The following is a 19275-nucleotide window of genomic DNA, read 5'->3' on the forward strand; positions in this document are numbered from 1 at the left end:
CAACTCTAGGAAATTAATATTGTACAAATGTCATATTAATACTTAGATATTAGTGTGAGAAACATTTGTAAAACTGGAATGTATGTCATAATTTTAGAAATATTCTCCAGTCAGAAACTGAGAAATTAACTTCACACTGCCTTGAGTGGGACAGGAAGCTTGAACTGGACATTCCAGATGATGGTGAGGGAACATTTATTTTTTTTATATCTTATATTTATTTTAATATGGCTACATTTTTTTGAAACATCAAAATCTAGTGTTTTCCAACTTTATACTTACATTGTTATTCAAAATAGCAAGAATTTTTCGTATCTCTACATGTTTACTAATGTCTCTGTGCTAAAATGATGTATGACCTAAAATATGTAAATAGTTAGAATATTGACTATCAATCCTGGGAGTTAGACATTTGTCTATTTTAGTATTAGATTTTCTTGATATGACTTTATGAGTGACATCCATATCTGGTATTGCTTAATTATGCAAAATTAAAATTACCTAAATCAAATGGAACAGATTTCCTGAAAAGTTCCTTAATCTTATTTGGGGGAGCTGTTTAGAAAAAATCATTTGTGTGCTGTCAGTGTGAACCCCTTCTTAAATACTGATGTGCAATGAGTTTTTTGAGGTTAAATTCTTATAAAATACAAGGAGAGGTAGTATGTTATTTGCTGTTTAAGTAGACATACACCAATCCACATCATTAAATATAATGAGAATGAATATTGCTAATTTTTATCAATAATTAAAGCAGATAGTTTATGCTCAGTATTTGTATGACAACATTTTGTAGTAGATACTTTTTGTTTTGTTTAAAGGTAAGAATTTGATTCTGTAAGCCCTGGGATATTTGGGGTAAGATGTTCTCATCAGCTGGTTGGCTTGCAATAAAGGTCTTGTTTTGTCCTTTAACTCTTAAAAACCTCTTATTTCATTTAGCTAAAGATCTTATTCGCACAGCAGTTGGTCAAACAAGACTCCTCATAAAAGAGAGGTTCAAACAGTTTGAAGGACTAGTGGATGATTGTGAATATAAACGAGGTAAAAAGGAGACTACCTGTACAGATCTGGATGGATTTTGGGATATGGTTAGTTTTCAGGTATGTGGTCAACTGTTTTGAATACAATAACTTTTGAATCTGTTTTTTTAAAACGAGATATTAGACATATTAAATGAGATGTTAGACAGCACCTTTATAAACTATAAAATACTGTCTAAATTTTATGACTGATATCCCCATCTCCCCCATATTGTCAAGATAATTTCTATATGGCTTTGAAATGGTGGTTATATTTAACTGTTGAAGAGTCTGTTATGATTCTACATGAGCGAAAATGAGTAAATCTAGTCCTTAGTAATTCAAGTCATCTAACAGTTATTGAATTCTATACGCCAGGCAGTGTACTAGAAGTTGTTAATACAGCACATTCTCTGTCCCAGAGGAGTTTTATACTTTTAATAGTGAGTCAGACACAATATGTAATTCCAATCTAATGTAAAAAATGCTATGATAGAGGGAATTCTAGGAAGATCAGTGATCAGTAAAGGTGTGGGAGGAGATGACACTTTTTAGCTTTTTGAGGTTATTTTCAAAATAAGCATGCAAAATACTCTTTTAAGAACTAGTAGCCAAAATCACTAGACATTTGAGGAAAGCGAAGCTTGGAGTTCAGACTGGAGGAAGGGGACCAAGGGCTTTGCGAGATCTGTGTCCGTGAAGCTGAACTGAATAGAATACCTGATTGGTTTATTTTTTAAATTGTATTAAGAGAAAACTTATTTGCAGAGTTTAGAGGTGAATTGATGATAGATACATAAAAAACTAAGAAACAAAAAGCAAAACAATTTTTAAATCTAGAGAAAAAAGTGAAGAAATAACAATAATCCCAGTAATTTATATACCTCAGATGTGAATGAGTGGTAATATAGCCATAATAATGTAACCATTACTTTATGATCAGTTTTAATATATTTACCAGTTTTCAAAATAATGAGTTGGTTCACTAGCATTCTTTAATAATGACCAATTAATTTTGTTTTTTGGTATCATTAATTTATGGATTTAAAGGTATTTGATGTGTTTACATTGTTTACAATTCTCTGATGCTCATTTCCAAGCTTTGGCCTATGAGGTCCTCTTCAAGTTGGCTTCTGGAGCCTTTATTTATTTTTTAAAGAGCACTATTGAGGCATAATCTACATATCATGAAATTTGCCCATTCTAAGTGTACAATTTCAATGATTTTTAATAAAATTTGCAGTTGTGCAACCATCCCCATAATCCAAATTTAGAACATTTCATCACCAGAAAAACATCCTTCTGCCTGGTTGTAGTCAATTTCTTTGCTACTTCTATTCCCAAGCAACCACTAATCTACTTATTATCTAAAGATTTGCCTTTCTTGGAAATTTCCTATTAAATAGAACCATACAATATATGGTCTTTTGTATCTGGCTTCTTTTACCAAGCATGATGTTTTTGAGTTTCCTCTATGTTGTAACTTGTGTCCATACTTTGTTTCTTTTCATTGTTGAGTAGTAGTTTGTTGTATGAATATATCACTCTTTATTCACCAGTTGATGGACACTTAGGTTGTTGCCACTATTTGGTGATTATGAATACTCTTCTATGAATTTTTACATACAAATTTTAGTGCAGACTTATGTTTTCATTTCTCTTGGGTAGATACCTAGATATTCCTGGATCATATTGTAAGTTTATGTTTAACTTTTTAAGAAAGTGCCAAACTGTTTTCCAAAGTAATTATACCATGTTACATTCCTACCAACAATGTGCGAGTGTTCCTATTTCTCCACATGCTCACTAGTACTTGTTACTGTCTATTTTTAGTATAGCAATCCAATTGGGTATGAAGTGTCTCACTGTAGGTTTGATTTACATTTCTCTGATGAGTAATGGTGTTAAGCATCTTTTCACAATCAAAAATAATTTAAGAGATTTATTCATATATAACATCCCTTATGTAGATTTTGGAGGTTTATAAGACCAAAAATAATAATGAACAGTTTTACCACAGAATTCTTGATTTGAATTCTAAATTGAGAATGACTTAGTCTAATCTTATCTGTAACCAGTCCAAGTCACTCCCAATTGTTTTGACGCCTCAGTTCCATTAGTTTGTAATGTTAGTATGGTTAGCATTAATCTGATAAACTTGTGTTCTATTAATAGATAGAAGATGTAAACCAAAAATTCAACAATCTGACCAAACATGAGGAATCTGGATGGCAAAACAGTGATAATACAAGCAAAAAGGTCTTTCGGGTAAGTTTGTGGTTTTCTAATATAGACTTGTCTACTTTAATGAATTTTCATTTTTAAGATTTAAAAACATTTAACTTCAGATTTTTCATCATTTTACACAATAAGTTTCATATATTACTTACAATGTCCTGATTGTTTGAAGAAAGAGTAAAGAAATGATCAACAGGAAATTCAGGGTAGATAAATATTTCTGGAGGGAGAAAGGTAGGGCTGTGATTAAATTGGGGCTCCCTACCTGAGAGCTTCTAGGTTGCTAAATAGTGAATATGTGCATATTTGTTTTATTTTTTAAACTATGCTTATATATATTTTTGTACTACTTGTAATAGTAGATAATTTATATATACCTAATATGAACCAAATATTGTTCCAATTACCTTACATGTATTAACTCATTTAATCTCCACAACAATTCTATGAGGTGGGTACTGTTTTGTTTTTTTTTTTCACAGTTGAGGAATCCAAGGCCCAGAAAAATTAAATCACTTGCCCCAGGTAGAGCTGGGTTTTAGGCCACACTTTCTTATTCCAGAATCCATGTTCTTAACCATTAGGCTATGCTGTTTCTGTTTTAGATACTCTTTTGTGTGATAGATTTCAAAATGAAAGAATTTTTTAAGTAGAAAAGAGGAACAGTGGGCTCTTTAGAACCTCTGCTTTCTTCCATATACTTTATCTTGTAAAATTTCCTATTTTTCTCTGTAAAATTGGCTTTGTTAACATGATAGACTCCATTCTTACGTATTCGTAGCAATGTTTTTTCTTTTTTCTTTTTTTAAAGATTTTATTTTTTATTGGGGAACTTTGTTTTTCCAGGACCCATCAGCTCCAAGTCAAGTAGTTGTTTCAATCAAGTTGTGGAGGGCGCATCTCAGTGGCCCATGTGGGGATCAAACCAGCAACCTTGGTGTTATGAGCACTACACCGTAACCAATTGAGCTAACCGGCTGCCCCAGTAGCAATTTTTTTTTCTAGTAATGTTTTAACTCCAAGTTTTTGGTCCCAGTGGATACTTCCTTGGAGCATTGTCAGTTTTTCTTTTATATTTTAGAAAAATGCCTTTATAAAAATTGGGTTTCTAGATTGGTACTTTATTAACTATAGAATCCAAATAAAAACTCTGTTTTGAATTTGTTGAAGATGTTATAGTGTTATTGAAAGAACCTTACTATAAAATTATTTTAGTAATGAAGTCTCATGACAAGGACCCTGAGGATAGTGATGAAATTGATTGAATGAATTTCAAATCTACTAAACAGTAAAGGATGTTTGAACATTTTGAAGCTATTATGGGCATTGCTTATTGAGTACATAGTCCTGGAAACATTAATATCATCAGTGATACAGATAATGGCTGTAACAATATAACATTGTATCAGAACCTTGTACTTCTGTCCCTTATCACCAGGTGTCTCTGTCCTCCTACTTTATTCTATAGGCCACTGTTAAGATTAGCAAACAAAATAAAACTCGTCCTTTACCTGTACTTTGATACCGTTCCCTCTTACCTCTTATTCATTGACTTCTCATCCCATCAATTAGCCTTGTTTTCTCTCTTTCCCTCTTTTTCATCAGTTTTTGGACATGTTTAAGTGTCTTCTCTTTGTTTACATTAAAAAAAAAAAACCAAAAAACTAAACCTGTGATGTCTACACCTTCCTCTAGTTATCTGTACCCCCGTTCCCATTTTTCTTCCCGATCACAGATAAGCTGAAAAAGTTGTGTATAGTCTTTATTTTGATTCCCACTTATCTCTCTAACTCACTGCAATTCAGTTTCACCCCTCTCTATGCCACTAGAACAGTTATCACCACGGTTATTGATCCACTAGTTGGTGAAGTTATTGGACACTGAATTATAAAATAATCCCTCTGAAGTATTAAATACAGTTTATTACTTTCTTAAAATTCTGTTCTGAGTTTCTTCCTACCTCTGCCCAGTCTTCAGTCATGTTTGCAAGTTTCTTTATCCCTTCAATGTTTGTGATATTCAGAATTTCTACCTCAACTCTCTTCTCTCCTTCTATATTGTTCCTGTGCAATTGCCCACCCTGTGATGATTTCAAACCAGACTTACTGCTAAGCTCTTGTTCTGTATATCCTACCTCAGTATACCTTAAAATCAGTGTATCCCGAACTGAAATCATCGCCACACACATGGATGTTTCCCTGTCTCAGAGAATGGTATTAACCATCCAAGATAGAAACCTCGGTATCTTCTTTGGTTCTTTCCCTTCTTTATTTCACAATCTCCACCCCACACACATACATCTAATACGCTAAGTCCTCTTAGTTGTACCTCTTAAATATCTTTTCACTTTTTTGTATTTCTTCTTCAATTTAACTACCATCACCTTTTCCCAGTATCATTGCAGTAGTCTCCTTCCTAATTGGCTTGTAACCCTCCAGTCTATTCTCCAGGCCATAGACAGAGTGACCTTTCTAAAACACATGTCTGATAATGTTAATCTCCTGATTAAAAATCATCAATAATCTCTATTCCTTTGTCCTCTGTATAAATGTGTCTCCTTAAAATGGTAATATGAAAGAGATTTTATAATCTAGCTGTTGCTTATCTCTTGCAACTCCTCTGAGCTTTCTTTCACTTCTGGTTCTGTAAACTTGCTATCCTCTCTACCTAGCCCTTTCTTCACCCCATTTTTTAGCCTGGCTAGCTGTGATTACAGCGTGGTGCTACTTCCTGTAAGCCTTTCTTGATGCCGCTGAAGATTGATTTAGGTGTTACCCTTATGTTTTCCTACAGCCCTCAGAATGCATCTCTATCATGACATTTATCCTTCTCAGTGCTTTTATTTAGCTCCTCTGCTGTGAAGCTGGGAATTCCTTGAGGGCAGAAACTTTGTCCTTAACCTTTTGACCCCAGCATTTTTAGCATATACTAGGAACTTGATAAGTGTATGATGAATACGTGAAATATTTTATGTATGCTTTGTTTTTCTTGTAAGATGGTAATGAGAAGCTTTAATAAATGTCATCTTTCTTTTTGCAGAAAAAAGTTGTCTCTGGTATAGCAAGTAAACCAAAACAGGATGATGGTGGAAGAATTGCAGCTAGAAATCGCCTAGCTGCCATAAAAAATGCAATGAGAGAGAGAATTAAGCAGGGAGAACATGCTGAGGCAGCAGCCTCTGTAATGCCAAAGGAAGTGGATAAAATTGTTTTTGATGCTGGATTTTTCAGGGTTGAAAGTCCCGTTAAATCATTCTCAGGTTAGTTTTTCTGCTGAGACTACTTAAGAGAAATATTTGGTTGGATGGGAGGTTGTATAGGAAGTGAAAAATAGTTTTCACATGAAGGGATACAAACTCTCTGATTTCTGGAAAATAGACTATATGCTCAAACACATGCAAATCACACTTTGATGGGGATGATTAGATTAAAGTGTGACAGATCTTCTAAACAGCTTTTACATTTTCAAAGTGATTTCACATCTGTTATTACCACTTAACCTCAACATCCTGTGAGGATGTTGCTTCACTGGCCCATGTTGGTATTGTGATCATTGCGTTCAAGGGACGTGATGGGAGCACGAGAAGTTAGGTGATTTTCTCAAGTTGGATTAGAATTTAAGATGCGAAACTTAGTCATCAAACTATCAAACCTCTTTAGATGTGTTTTAAAATGAAATTTGTGGAAGATGGGTTTGGTTTAATTTTCATTTGTATTAAAACTTTTGCTCAGATCTTTTTGAAACACAGTAAAATGTACTAGTAATTTCCTAACTTCAAAATATTTCAGTGAAACCAGTTTTTAATATTTCAGGAAACCGTTCTTATAATTTTCCAACTCCAGCTATGTTGTTCAATAGTGATTTTTCATAGACTACTAGATTGAATTTATTGATTTTGACTGAACTTATTTATTTATAAGCCACAGAACATGAGGCCATAGTGGAAGTAATTTGTTCCTTATATCTTGGTAGGCACTTCTGTCAGTGCTTTAAGTGCTAGATATTTATCTCAAGGAGAAAGGAGCCAAAGCCTCTTCAAGTACTAATCAGCTCAAGGGCTCCCCATTATTTTGCTAGGAAATTTTCTGAAAATAAACCTGAGCTGCTATCTAATACTTACATTAAAATGTAAATGTATCACCTCAGGTATAGTTTAGATGTCAACAGCTGGTGCAGTTTGGGTTTTGCTTCCTCTACTCAAAGCCACTGCACTCCCTGGATACCTAGGAACTGCCTCCTAAGTGATAACATGATGATAACATGGCCCCTTGCTACTTACCTCCCAAGGATCCTAGTGGTTTCCACAGCTATGAACTAACTATTCTTTCATGTACCCAGCTCTGCACTTATGACTCGGGAGATTAAGGCTTATGGCAAAAATTCATCTTTTTAAACTTGGATTTTAGTTATGGAGCACATAGTTTACATGAGGCTTGTTACGAAGCAGAAGTCCCCCCCCCCACCCATGAAACCCCTTTCATCCTGTTTGTCACTATCTAGAGGCAACTACTTTTAATTCTTTAAAAAATTTTTTTATTTTTCAATTACAGTTGACATACAATATTATATTAGTTTTAGGTGTACAACACAGTGATTAGTAATTTTTCTTGGGATCTTAAGTTGTTTACAGCCCTCTCTATATAAAGTGTAGGGGTTTTTTTCTTGAGTTGTTCCTTTAATTTACTCCCCCTAGTTCTCTCTGATCTTTCTTTCAGAAACACATATTTTTCTCTTGGTAAATAGACTGTTTTTATCATTCTTTCTTGTTTTCTTCTGCTTTCTGGGTTTCCTCAACTTCATGTTGGCTATCATATTTTTAATTCCTAAGAGTTCTTTCTCATTCTCTGAATATTTCAGTTTTTTCCTGTCTGTACTTGTTTCATAACTGCACAGTCTTGTCTTTCTGAGGACATTAATGCTAACATATGTTTCCTTCCCCCTGTATAGTCAGTATTTGTTCTAAGATACTTTCATCTGTTTGGTTTTGGTTTCTATCTCTTGCAGTAGAGGCTTTCCTCAGGAGGGCTCACTGCCAGCTCACGGGTACAAGCAGGGCTCTGCATGGCAGCATGTGGGTAGGGTCTTTACTGGGAGGTGGTTTACTGCGCCATGTTCTGGGAACTGCATATCGCTGTACTTATCTTTTCTCATGGGCTAGATTCCTCAGAGAACATTCTTTCATTCTGTTGCCTGGAGCATATAATCCTGGCTGTTAGTCTTTCAGGAGCCGTGTGTGTGTGTGTGTGTGTGTGTGTGTGTGTGTGTGTGTGTGTGTGTGTGTGTGTGTGTGGGGGGGGGGGAGACGACAACGGAATCTGATGAATCTGAGTGTCGCAACAGTTTATTTGTAAATAGTCACTTAATCCCTTTGTTTTCCGTATAGTACTGATCTGTCAGTCTTACCTGGTATCACCTAAACCAGATACCCTCTGTTTCACCTTTTTTGGGAAATAATCCTCTAGTTTTCTGATTTGGTGGGGGCGTTGGGGGAGGGGGTGATGGTGACAGTTGCCAGCTGTGCAGAATGAGCAAAGAAACCTGGGCTCTAATTGTTCTTTCAAGTGACTTAGAACTAATCTTCTTGTTTTTAGCTCTGTTTTCATCTCTGCTTCCAGAAATAGTTGAGGCCACCAATTCTTTTGAGGGGTGCTGTGGTATAAATTGGGTTGATTGTCATCTTTCCTGACTGTTGCTTAGGATTTATTTTCTTTAGCCTACTAAGTAAGATTCCACTCATCCATCTACATTGCAGCTTCAAAATTGTCTGGTTATTGTTTCTTTTTTAGTTTCCTTTGGCCTTGTAGCATTCTGCCTTTTTTATTTATTTTATTTTATTTTATTTTATTGGGGGATTGTGGGAGGGAAACAGACAAGTTGCTGTCCATCAGTCTAGTTGTGGAGGATGTTGCTTCACTGGCCAATGTTGGTATTGTGATCATTGCGCTCTTCCTGGCTGAGGCAGATCAGTCGCCTGCCATTGGATTGCCGCTCACGGCGGCTCTTGGCAGCTCATGCCGGCTGCCAGCCATTCATGGTAGCTCATGGTAGGGTCCCCCCCATCCCCTCCCACTGTAGCCTACGCCGTCGCTGGCGACTCACGGAAGCCCAGCTCCAGGTTGAGCTGTTGTTCAGCATCTTAGCTGTAGAGGGAAGTGTCACTGGCCCTCATGTAAGATCCGAACTGGGGCCCTGCTGCTCAAAGCTGGCACCCCAAGACAACTCTTAACCAATGTACCACAGGGCCGGCCAGTAGCATTCTGCCTTTAAAATTATCTCTTACTGCTTATAGTAGTGGGATGTCAAGAAAGGAGAGTCTAATGTGTGTATTCAATACTATCTTTAACTGTAAGTACTGGGCATTTGACTTAGTAGAAACAAGGTAGTTTGTAGGGGAATTGGAAGAATTTGCACTGTCTTTCTAGTTACAATGAAAAGTGAACGAAAAAACTTTTTGATATTGAGGTGATTTCTCTCATCTTCTAGGACTTTCTATCTCTTCTGAACGTCTTTCCCAAAAATTTAAAACACCTAAGTCTGTCAGCAAAGCTGTGTCTGAGAACAGGGCTGAGATGGGCCTTGTAAAACAAACTACGTCACCAGAGAATCCTGATCCTCAGAGTACCAGAAATGAACACGCTGAGAAGACTTTGCTTTCAGATATTCCTGAAAACAGGTATTTCATTAATGTGTTATTAAACATTTAGTACATGCTGATTATTAACCTGCATAATATGGTAAAATATGCAAGACATATTTTTAATTTAATTTCACAATGACCCTGTAACATATAGGCAATACTTCTATTTCATTTATTTATTTAAAAATTTTATTGGGGAATTAGGGAAGGGGAACAGCCAAGTTGTTGTCCTTTAATCTTAGTTGTGGAGGGCGCAGCTAGCTCAGCTCCAAGTACAGTTGCCAGCCGGCTGCCCATCGGCAGCTCGCGATTGCTCAGCTCAAGGTGCCATGTTCAATCTTAGTTGCAGATGGGCGTGGCCCACCATCCCATTCGGGAGTCGAACCGGGCAACCTTGTTGATAGGAGCACGTGCTCTCACCAGCTGAGCCATCCTGCCACCTGTTGGCAGCTCAGTGGCAGCTCAGCTCGGGCACAGCTCACTGGCCCATGTGGGAATCGAACCAGGGACCCTGTTGCTCAGAGCTCGCGTTCTTAACCAACTGAGTCACTCGGCTGGCCCAATACTTATATTTTATTAAAGAGCTAACTGAAGCTTAAGATTTCAGATTGGTGAATGGTTGTGTTTAGATGGGCAAAGTTAATTCTACACAACTAAGAAGAAAAGAAATAGTGTAGTGTCCTTTGGTGCTAAACAGACTGCAACTTTGGTGCCTGACAGATTTGAGCTCAAAACCAGCTGTATGACACACTAGATATGAAACTTTGGAACAAGTTAATTAACTTCCTTAGCTTTAGTTTCATCATCTGCAGACAGCAGTGTTGCCTTCCTACAGGGTCATTGAGAGTTGGGCACTTTGTACCAGCCTTTATTGAAAGTATCTTGAGACTGCTGTCTTCACAGATAAGCAGAGCATCAGGAAGGGGAGCCACTGTGTACTGAACGATTATTATGGGCTCGCCATGGTTCTAGGCTCTTAGCATGCGTCCTCTCGTTTAATCCCCACAACACTCCTGGGAGCTACTAGATCCCCATTTTTCAAGTGAGAAGACTGGAAACGTTAGTCATTTACCCAGATTCAGATTAGAATCAGTGAACCTGGATGCTGCTTAGTCTTTGTACCACATAGTACTGCCTCTGCACAGATGCATCAAAATTACCTGTATAGTCCTTGTTCGTGGGACATACATGTACCAGGAATCTCATAGGAAAAAGATACTTTAAAATAAATAGGAAGTAAAGTTATAATCTGGAGTCAAGCAAGGACTATTGGGGTTTTTAATCTGGTTATGGGACAATTCAGTCATTGCAGCACATAAGGCTGTCAAACATATGAAGAACACCTTAGGAACTGGAAGAGGGGAAACAAATGAAAGTTATTCTTAAATATTTCATGGAACAAGTTTTAGCATTTTTAATTTTTGGTATAAACCAAAGTATATTTAGCCATTGTGAGGACTAAGATATTTTAGATGTTCTAGAAACCTGTGGATTATAAAATCCCAATTTATTGTCATTTCTTAAGTGCAAGTTATTTTACTTAAGTCCCAAAAATAGTCCCAAAAGAGTACATCTTACACATAAACAGCTTTGTATGGTGAAGGCAGAGTGGAGCTGAAAACTAGAAAAATTTAGTGTATTTAAAAAAAAAAAATGACTTGCAAGAAGTTGAGACAGGTATTTTTAATAAAATACAAATTAGGATTAGAGTTTAAAACTAACAAGTAAATGTAGCCGACTCCAGATATACAATAATTGAGTTGTCACCTCAAACCACCCCCCCTTTCATTTGCCCCCAGAAGTTACCTTTCTCCTAACCTTTCTCTGGTATGTAGCTCTGGATTTGGCTGAGGTTCACAGGATTGCTGGCGAACTGACCAGAATGGAAACGGGCTTGTGAGCTTTCTGGGAAAAGATGCATTTGTTTTGTCAGGCCATCCTATAGTAGTTCTATAGTCCCAAACTAATCTATTTGGATCAGGCCTGATCTTGGACCAGGCTCCATCTTTGATCCATAAAGGATAGTCTCAAAACACAAGTCAAAAGAGAGCAATATGTTTGATTATCTGAGTACAATGCTGTTTTTATTCTTTTTTTCAGGAACAGCATAGAAGATGCTCAGTGTCCTGGATTACAAGGTTTAATTGAAGTAAACCATGTAAGTCGTATTCTAGTATACTAGATAGCCCAGTATGTTATCTATTTATGTCATTATCTTATATACTAACTCCATAAACAACCCCCAGAATATCCATTGGGAATCAAAATCAGTCTTATAAAATGATAGTTCTTGTTTCAAAGGCCTTTAGCTTATTTGAGACCATAGTGTCATTTTGTATTCTTCAACTCACATCAAGATTATTTTTGTAAATTGTTTTATTATAACACAGTCACATTCATTCATTTGTATGTTATATCTGGTTGCTTTTGCAATGCAATAGAATTGAGTAATTGTGGCAGAGACTCTAGGGCTCAAAAAGCCTGAAATATATATTATCTGGCCCTTCACAGAAAATGGTTGCCCGTCTCTGAAGTGGAGTACAGGTACTTGCTGAGAAACTTTCCTTTGATCATGCTCTTGCTACAATATTATCTGAGCTGTTTGTTTTAGAAGTGAGATAGTAGGATTTACAATGTTCTTTAGCCTTTGTTCAGAATATCATCCTTCTGTTTTTATTATTTTGAATAGCAACAAGACCGTTTCTGTTTGTTCTAATGTCTGGTAGTTAAATATAAAAACCATTTTTGTTTCCAGGATGAAAATAAAATAAACTTTGAGATGTATTGTTTACCCAGTGAAAGAATGAGTTTGCCTCTACTTGCTGGTGAAGTGGCATATGATATTAATATCAACAAAAAGGAAGAAATTTCAGATGTTGTGGAAGGAATGGAATTAAATTCTTCGATTACAGCACAGGATATTTTGATGAGTAGTCCTGAAAAATATATACCATCACAAAATAACATCTCACAGGAAGAAGAAACTAAAACTTGTCAGTCAGGTGAGGTCTTTTTAATATATTTAAATTAGGCTTTGTTAAATAAATGAACTTGGACTAATGTCTAGATTATCTTAAATACTTCTGGGTACCAGTTTCTAAGAATGAAGGTTGAAAAATTGGGCACAGTAAATATTTTATGAGAATTAGTTTGTGCAGTAGTACCTTATTCTCCACCCTAAACCTTTTGAGGTAGACCTATTAAAAATTAACAAACAGATACTAATCCATGTGGGATATAAGTAACATTTTACATAAGACTCAACTACTTGGGATCCTTTATTGTTTGTGAAAACTCAGAATTAGAAAAATTCCCTGAAGTTTTTTTAGTTATCCTCCTTTCAACACACATCATCAGACTTTTCTTCAAAATGTCCTATTTTTCATCCCTAATGCTTTTTCTTACCTGCTTTGCTGTGATTGTTGTGCAGTAGGAAATGGCTGTTGCATTTCTGTTAAAATATAATGTCTGATACTCTCACCTGCTATTTTCGCCTGTTCTCTGTTGTGCTGTTCTGACTAGGACCTAAGGCAAAATAAACATTACCTTTGCCAGATATTGAATGTACTCCAGCTGTGTTCTTTTGACCTTTGGGGTACCTTTAATATTACAAACATGAGACTTGTTTATAGAAGACTCTCTTTATACTGAAATTAAATACGAGAATTTTATTAAGAAACTCAACAACATTTTAAAGAAACATTACAGCATAAGATGACCTGTATTTTTGTCTTCAGTATTTGATAATATGGAACTTTTCATATTTTTTCAGGGTTTTATCCATTTTCTAACAACCCTTGACTATGAGAATATTCTTTAAAAAGTTAAAAATAATTCTTTTTTGTTTTTCAGTATTATGTGATAATAAAAGTCTCACTACTGAATGCCATCTTCTTGATTCAGTAAGTTTTCCAACTTAATTTGAAAAGTATCTTTACAGTCTAGATTTGTTTTATAAAATGAATATTACTCACTTTTTAATTTGTGTGTAAAATTTAAAATTTACATCTTATCATTCTTTCATTTACTCCAAAATTCATTCGTTACTCATGTTTATCAAAATGGGAACAAAATTTCATGTTTACTTTAAAATATAGTATGTTTTAGTATTAAACTCTGAAGATTTATTTCCCTCCATGATTTATTTATTAAATTTGTTATGACAAAGTGAATACTGAATATCTAATATATGGCTTGGATTATGCTAGGTATTTCTAAGTGATGCAAAAAAAATATAATGCAAGGTTTCTGCCCATCTGAAAAGCATACAGTTGGAAAGATAATGTCCATGCTACCTTCAGTCATCATTGGCTATTTTTGTTCTGTTCCTTTCAGTTTACTATATTTATTTGGAAGCTCCCAACCTTTACTTTTGGTGACCTCTTGCCTCTAAGTCTAGCTCAAATATTAGCCTTTCTGTGACACCTTCCTATAAAAGCTCTCATCTCTCCCATGTTAATTTATATATAGCCACAGGTGAACATGGGCACACAATACACACAATGCATACATTTAATCTCTAAGAAAACAATGTGAATATATTATGTTCCTAAAACATATTACAATTTCAGGAGTATATTTCCCTTATTAACTGTAAATTTCTCTGTAGACAGAGCTGTCTGATTCATATTCATGAATTCTGGCACTGTGGCATGAATGAAAAAGTGCTCTGTTTACTACTAAGTGTTTACAGCAAATAGTTTTCAGCCCTACCCCCAGATATTTTTATTTCAATGATCTGGAGTAGGGCCTTCAGGTGATCTTAATGTGTAGCCAGGGTTGAAACTCTAGTTTACAGCTTTACCTTGAGATTTTCCAGTGACACTGCCAAAATGGGTCAGAGATCTTAATGAAGTAGAGCTAAGCAACCTACTTGATAAAGAGTTCAAAGTAATTGTCATAAAGATGCTCACCAAACTTGGGAGAAGAATTGATGAATTCAGCAAGAACTTCAACAAGGAGATAGAAAATATTTAAAAACTGCCAAACAGAAGTTACAACTAAAATGAAAAATTACTAGAAGGGGTTCAACGGCAGACTGGATAAAGGTGAAGCACAAATCAGTGAGCTGGAAGATAAACAATGGAACACACAGAGACAGAGCAACAAAATGAAAAAAGAATTTTGAAAACTGAAGATACCTTAAGGAACCTCTAGGACAACATCAAGCAGAATGTCATTCACATTATAGGGGTCCCAAAAGGAGAAGAAAGAGAGAAAGGACCAGAAAAATTGAAGAAATAATGGCTGAAAACTTCCCTAATCTGGGAAAGGAAACAGACATCCATGTCCAAAAAGTCCAGAGCGTTCCAAATAAGATGAACTCAAAGAGAACCACACCAAGACACCTTATAATTAAAAAGATAAAAGTTAACAATAAAGAGAGAATCTTAAAAGCAGCAAGAGAAAAACAACTTATTACATACAAGGGGAACCCATATGGCTGTCAGATTTTTCAGCAGAAACCTCACAAGCCAGAAGGGAGTGGCATGGCATATTTAAAGTGCTGAAAGGAAAAAAATTCCAATCAAGAATTCTCTACCCAGCAGGGTTATCATTTAGAATTAGAGGAGAGATTAAGAGTTTTCCAGATAAGCAAAAGCTAAAGGAGTTCATCACCACTAAACTGGCCTTCAATAAATGTTAAAGGGATTTCTCTAAGCTGAAAAGAAAAGGCACTAATTAATAATAAAACACATGAAAGTAAAAATCTGACTGGAAAAACACAATATAAAGGTAGTGGATCAATCATTTATAAACCAAGTATGAAGGTTAAAAGACAAAAATGTAAAGCTTTAGATTGTGTTCAAATTTAAGCTGCTGTCAACTTAAAGAGACTTTTATATACATAGGATGTTATATGTGAACCTCTTGGTAACCACAAAGAAGAAACTTATAGTAAACAATGAGGAAGAAATCTAAACACAACACTAAAGAAAGGCATCAAACCACATGGGGAGAGAGAAAGAGATGAAAAGAACAGAGAACTACAAAACCAGCCAGAAAACAATTAACTAAATGGCAATAAGTACATACTTATCAATAATTACTTTAAATGTAAACAGACTAAATTTGCCAATCAAAAGATAATGTGTCTGAATGGATAAAAAGACAAGTTCCATCTATATGCTACCTACAAGAGACCTCAGAAGTAAGGACACAGAAACTAAATGTGAAGGGATGGAAAAGATATTCCATGCAAATGAAAACAAGAAGAAAGCTGGTATAGCTATACTCATGTCAGAAAAAAATAGACTTTAACATAAAGACTGTAGTAAAGGACAAAGAAGGGCACTGCATAATAATAAGGGGTCAATCCATAAGGAAGACACAACATTTATAAATATGAGTATACAGAATATTTTATCCCAAAATGGCAGAATACACATTCTTCTCAAGTTCACACGGACCATTCTCCAGGGTTGACCCCATATTAGTCCACAAATGTCAGTAAATTCAAGATTGAAATCATATCAAGCATCTTTTCCAACTACAATGGTATGAAAATAGAAACCAATTACAGGAACACAACTGGAGGGCCAGCCGAGTGGCTCAGTTGTTTAAGAGCTTGCCCAAGAGTGCAAGCTCTGAGCAACAGGTCGCTGGTTCAATTACCACATGGGCCAGTGACGCTGTGCCCCGAGCTGAGCTGTTGCTGAGCTGCCAACAGGTGGCAGGATGGCTCAGCTTGTGAGAGCACATGCTCCTAACAACAAGGCTGCTGGTTTGAATGGTGGGCTATGCCCACCCGCAACTGAAGACTGAACTTGGCACCTTGAGCTGAGCTGCTGCCCGGATGGCTCAGTGGATAGAATATGTCCTCTTAACAACAAGGCTGCTGGTTCGACTCCCACATGGGATGGTGGCTTTGCCCACCCGCAACTAATTGAACACAGCACCTTGAGCTGAGCAGCGTGACTGGACTTGGAGCTGAGCTTGCTGCGCCCTCCACAACTAAGATTGAAGGGCAACAACGTGGCTGTTCCTCTTCCCCAATTCCCCAACACTGTTCTCCTCCCCAGTTCCTTAACACTGTTCCCCACCCCCAATTCCCCAATAAAATCTTTAAGAAAAAAACCATAAAACAATTCTGTGGAAAAACCACAAAACTGTGAAGATTAAACAACATGTTACTGAACAACCAATGGATCGTTGAAAAAATCAAAGTAGAAATAAAAAATACCTAGAGATAAATGAAAACAGAAATATGACATACTAAAGTATGTGGAATGCAGCAAAAGTGGTTCTAGGAGGGATATTCATAACAACATAGGACTAACTCAAGAAATAAGAAAAATTTCAAAATGCATCAAGGAATGGCCTTGGTTTGCTAATCTTTGATCTCAGAGTATAAAATATGCATTATGGCAATTGTAAGATCAAGCAACTGTTATTTAAACTCATGAAGACTGGTAAATGCTTGGCTTCCTCAAGCCAGTAATTCCTTAAGGACTTCTGTATATCTCATTTTCATTATCTTTCAAAGACCTTTCTTTGCAGTCAGGTTTCTGGGCTGCCCTGTATCTCCAGAGCAGAATGGGATGTGTTACACTCTGTTCTTTCTTGGTCTTAGCTTTCTTTAATCACAGACTGAGACCTAGAGGGTCAGGGACTTTAGCCTAAGGCCAATTTAAATACACCTGATTTAATCCTGTTCCCAGATCTGAATGCTGAATGATTGGTTCTGATAATATATGATACCTAGAACTGAATCCGGAAATTAATGAACCTTAATATTCTGTTTTTAAAATATTAGTAATATGATTAAAAATGCTTCACAATTAGACAGTATCTTGTTGATAAATCTTAGTACCTTATAATTTAGTCTCTGAATTCTTGTCTACTTCCATAAATTTAAATATATATTTAAAAACATTTTTAATACATTCACCTGTCTATTTTAGGCCAAAATATTACTTACTCTGTAGCATCATTTGAACCTGAAGTAGAGTTTGAGTGGGGAACAAAGAAAAGGATCCCAGCAGGATCACATTCTAGTAAAAGGCCTTTTAAGTCTGTTATATGGTATGGCTTAGGGTTGGTTTGTGAAATCTGCGCATGTGTCTTAAGATATGTCCTCAATTTCATTCATCCTGTATATATGTTGCTGAAGTCTATTTACATATTAGTAATCACCTTTTTAGGCATATATTCCTAATATATCTTCTCAATTTAGAAACATATGCTTGAAGTTAGATCTGCTGGAAAGTGGCACAGTCTTTATGTTATTAATCATTTTATTATTATGTAGAAAAATTATTCATTTTATTAGTTTACTATAACTTGCAATGTTGAAGACTTAATTGGTGAAACTCTTGGTAGTTCCTTAAGTGACTACCCTGAAACTATTCTCCAGCCAGGTCTGAACTGCAGTAATCCATTCACTCACATGGAGAGGAGACACGGAGAGCTTGCCAGACACATTTCCTTTGGTGGTAACCTGATTGTCTTTTCACCTCTACGGCCCCTCAGTGGAGAACAGCCAAAAGAAGTTTGAATTTTAAAATCATTCCAAACATTTTTCTTCATATTGTCAATGCTGTGGTATGTTCTTAGATTATCAAAAGGCTCAAGACTACTTTTGTTCGCTTCTATTCAACCCATCTATGTAATGTCGTACAGTGTTTTAATATTCAATGTTCATTAAAGTGTGTTTTAGAGACGATACTGTTTCTCGAGGGAAATGGGGATATTTTGTACATTGACCATGCAGAATAAAAAATGTACTGCACCTTGCCTCTCTTCTTTAAAATGTATAAGCTTAAAGCTAAGAATACTTCCTCAGAGCTTATAAACGCTCTTCATCTTAATCAAAATGTAATACTTATCTTTGACAGAAATATCTGTATCCTTGTGTACTTTATTTTTAGTTTGAATTTTTAAATTTGTTGATGTCAAACAGCGTTGCATATTGCACTTTCCAGGGGATACTGAGTTTCCTTAGATGAACTTTCTGGATTCTGATGTCAGTTTACGTGCTGCAGTTTCAAATGGTTAAATTATTATAGGTGCCCATTAAATTCTTGCCTTTTTCATTTTCCCCTTGACATGACTGACAGCCTTTGAAAGAAATGCCTTCTTCCTTTGAAGAGAATTGTGTCAATCATTTAATGTGTTTGAAGTATTTTCTCTTTTATACAACTCTTACCTATAGGTTTGTAGAAGACAGGGCTGTCAAAATAACAGAGTACCAACAAGACTCAGAGTAGCTAACGCTTTTAACCAGACCCAGGTCCAATTATTTCTGTCTGCAAACGAGCTGACCAATAAGCAGGAACTTTATGGATAATGCCCCCTAAGATTAGAGGTTTTCAAACAAGAAAAGGAACACACATGTACTTTTGTTGTCAGAGGAAGGCTTGTGGGGAAGACAATATT

General features: G+C 35.9%; 1 protein-coding gene across 4 annotated transcripts in view; it reads left to right on the forward strand.

Annotated features, from left to right (window-relative positions):
• Nucleotides 1–18792, forward strand: part of DLGAP5 (DLG associated protein 5) — a 36512-nt gene extending 17720 nt beyond the window's left edge. The window contains exons 11-19 of one of the 4 annotated variants that reach the window (XM_019645858.1): nucleotides 98–183; nucleotides 943–1103; nucleotides 3198–3290; nucleotides 6300–6519; nucleotides 9744–9933; nucleotides 11998–12055; nucleotides 12653–12899; nucleotides 13750–13799; nucleotides 18254–18790. In XM_019645858.1, the coding sequence (XP_019501403.1) occupies nucleotides 98–183; nucleotides 943–1103; nucleotides 3198–3290; nucleotides 6300–6519; nucleotides 9744–9933; nucleotides 11998–12055; nucleotides 12653–12899; nucleotides 13750–13799; nucleotides 18254–18394 (1246 nt within the window). In that variant the 3' untranslated portion in view covers nucleotides 18395–18790. Of the gene's footprint in view, nucleotides 1–97; nucleotides 184–942; nucleotides 1104–3197; nucleotides 3291–6299; nucleotides 6520–9743; nucleotides 9934–11997; nucleotides 12056–12652; nucleotides 12900–13749; nucleotides 13800–18253 lie in introns of all 4 variants that reach the window. The other 3 variants (XM_019645876.1, XM_019645867.1, XM_019645882.1) reach the window with 3 other exon arrangements.
• The last annotated feature ends 483 nt before the right edge of the window (nucleotides 18793–19275 follow it).

The sequence above is a fragment of the Hipposideros armiger genome, unplaced genomic scaffold (assembly GCF_001890085.2).
Source record: "Hipposideros armiger isolate ML-2016 unplaced genomic scaffold, ASM189008v1 scaffold_5, whole genome shotgun sequence".
In the NCBI taxonomy this organism is placed as follows: Eukaryota; Metazoa; Chordata; class Mammalia; order Chiroptera; family Hipposideridae; genus Hipposideros; species Hipposideros armiger.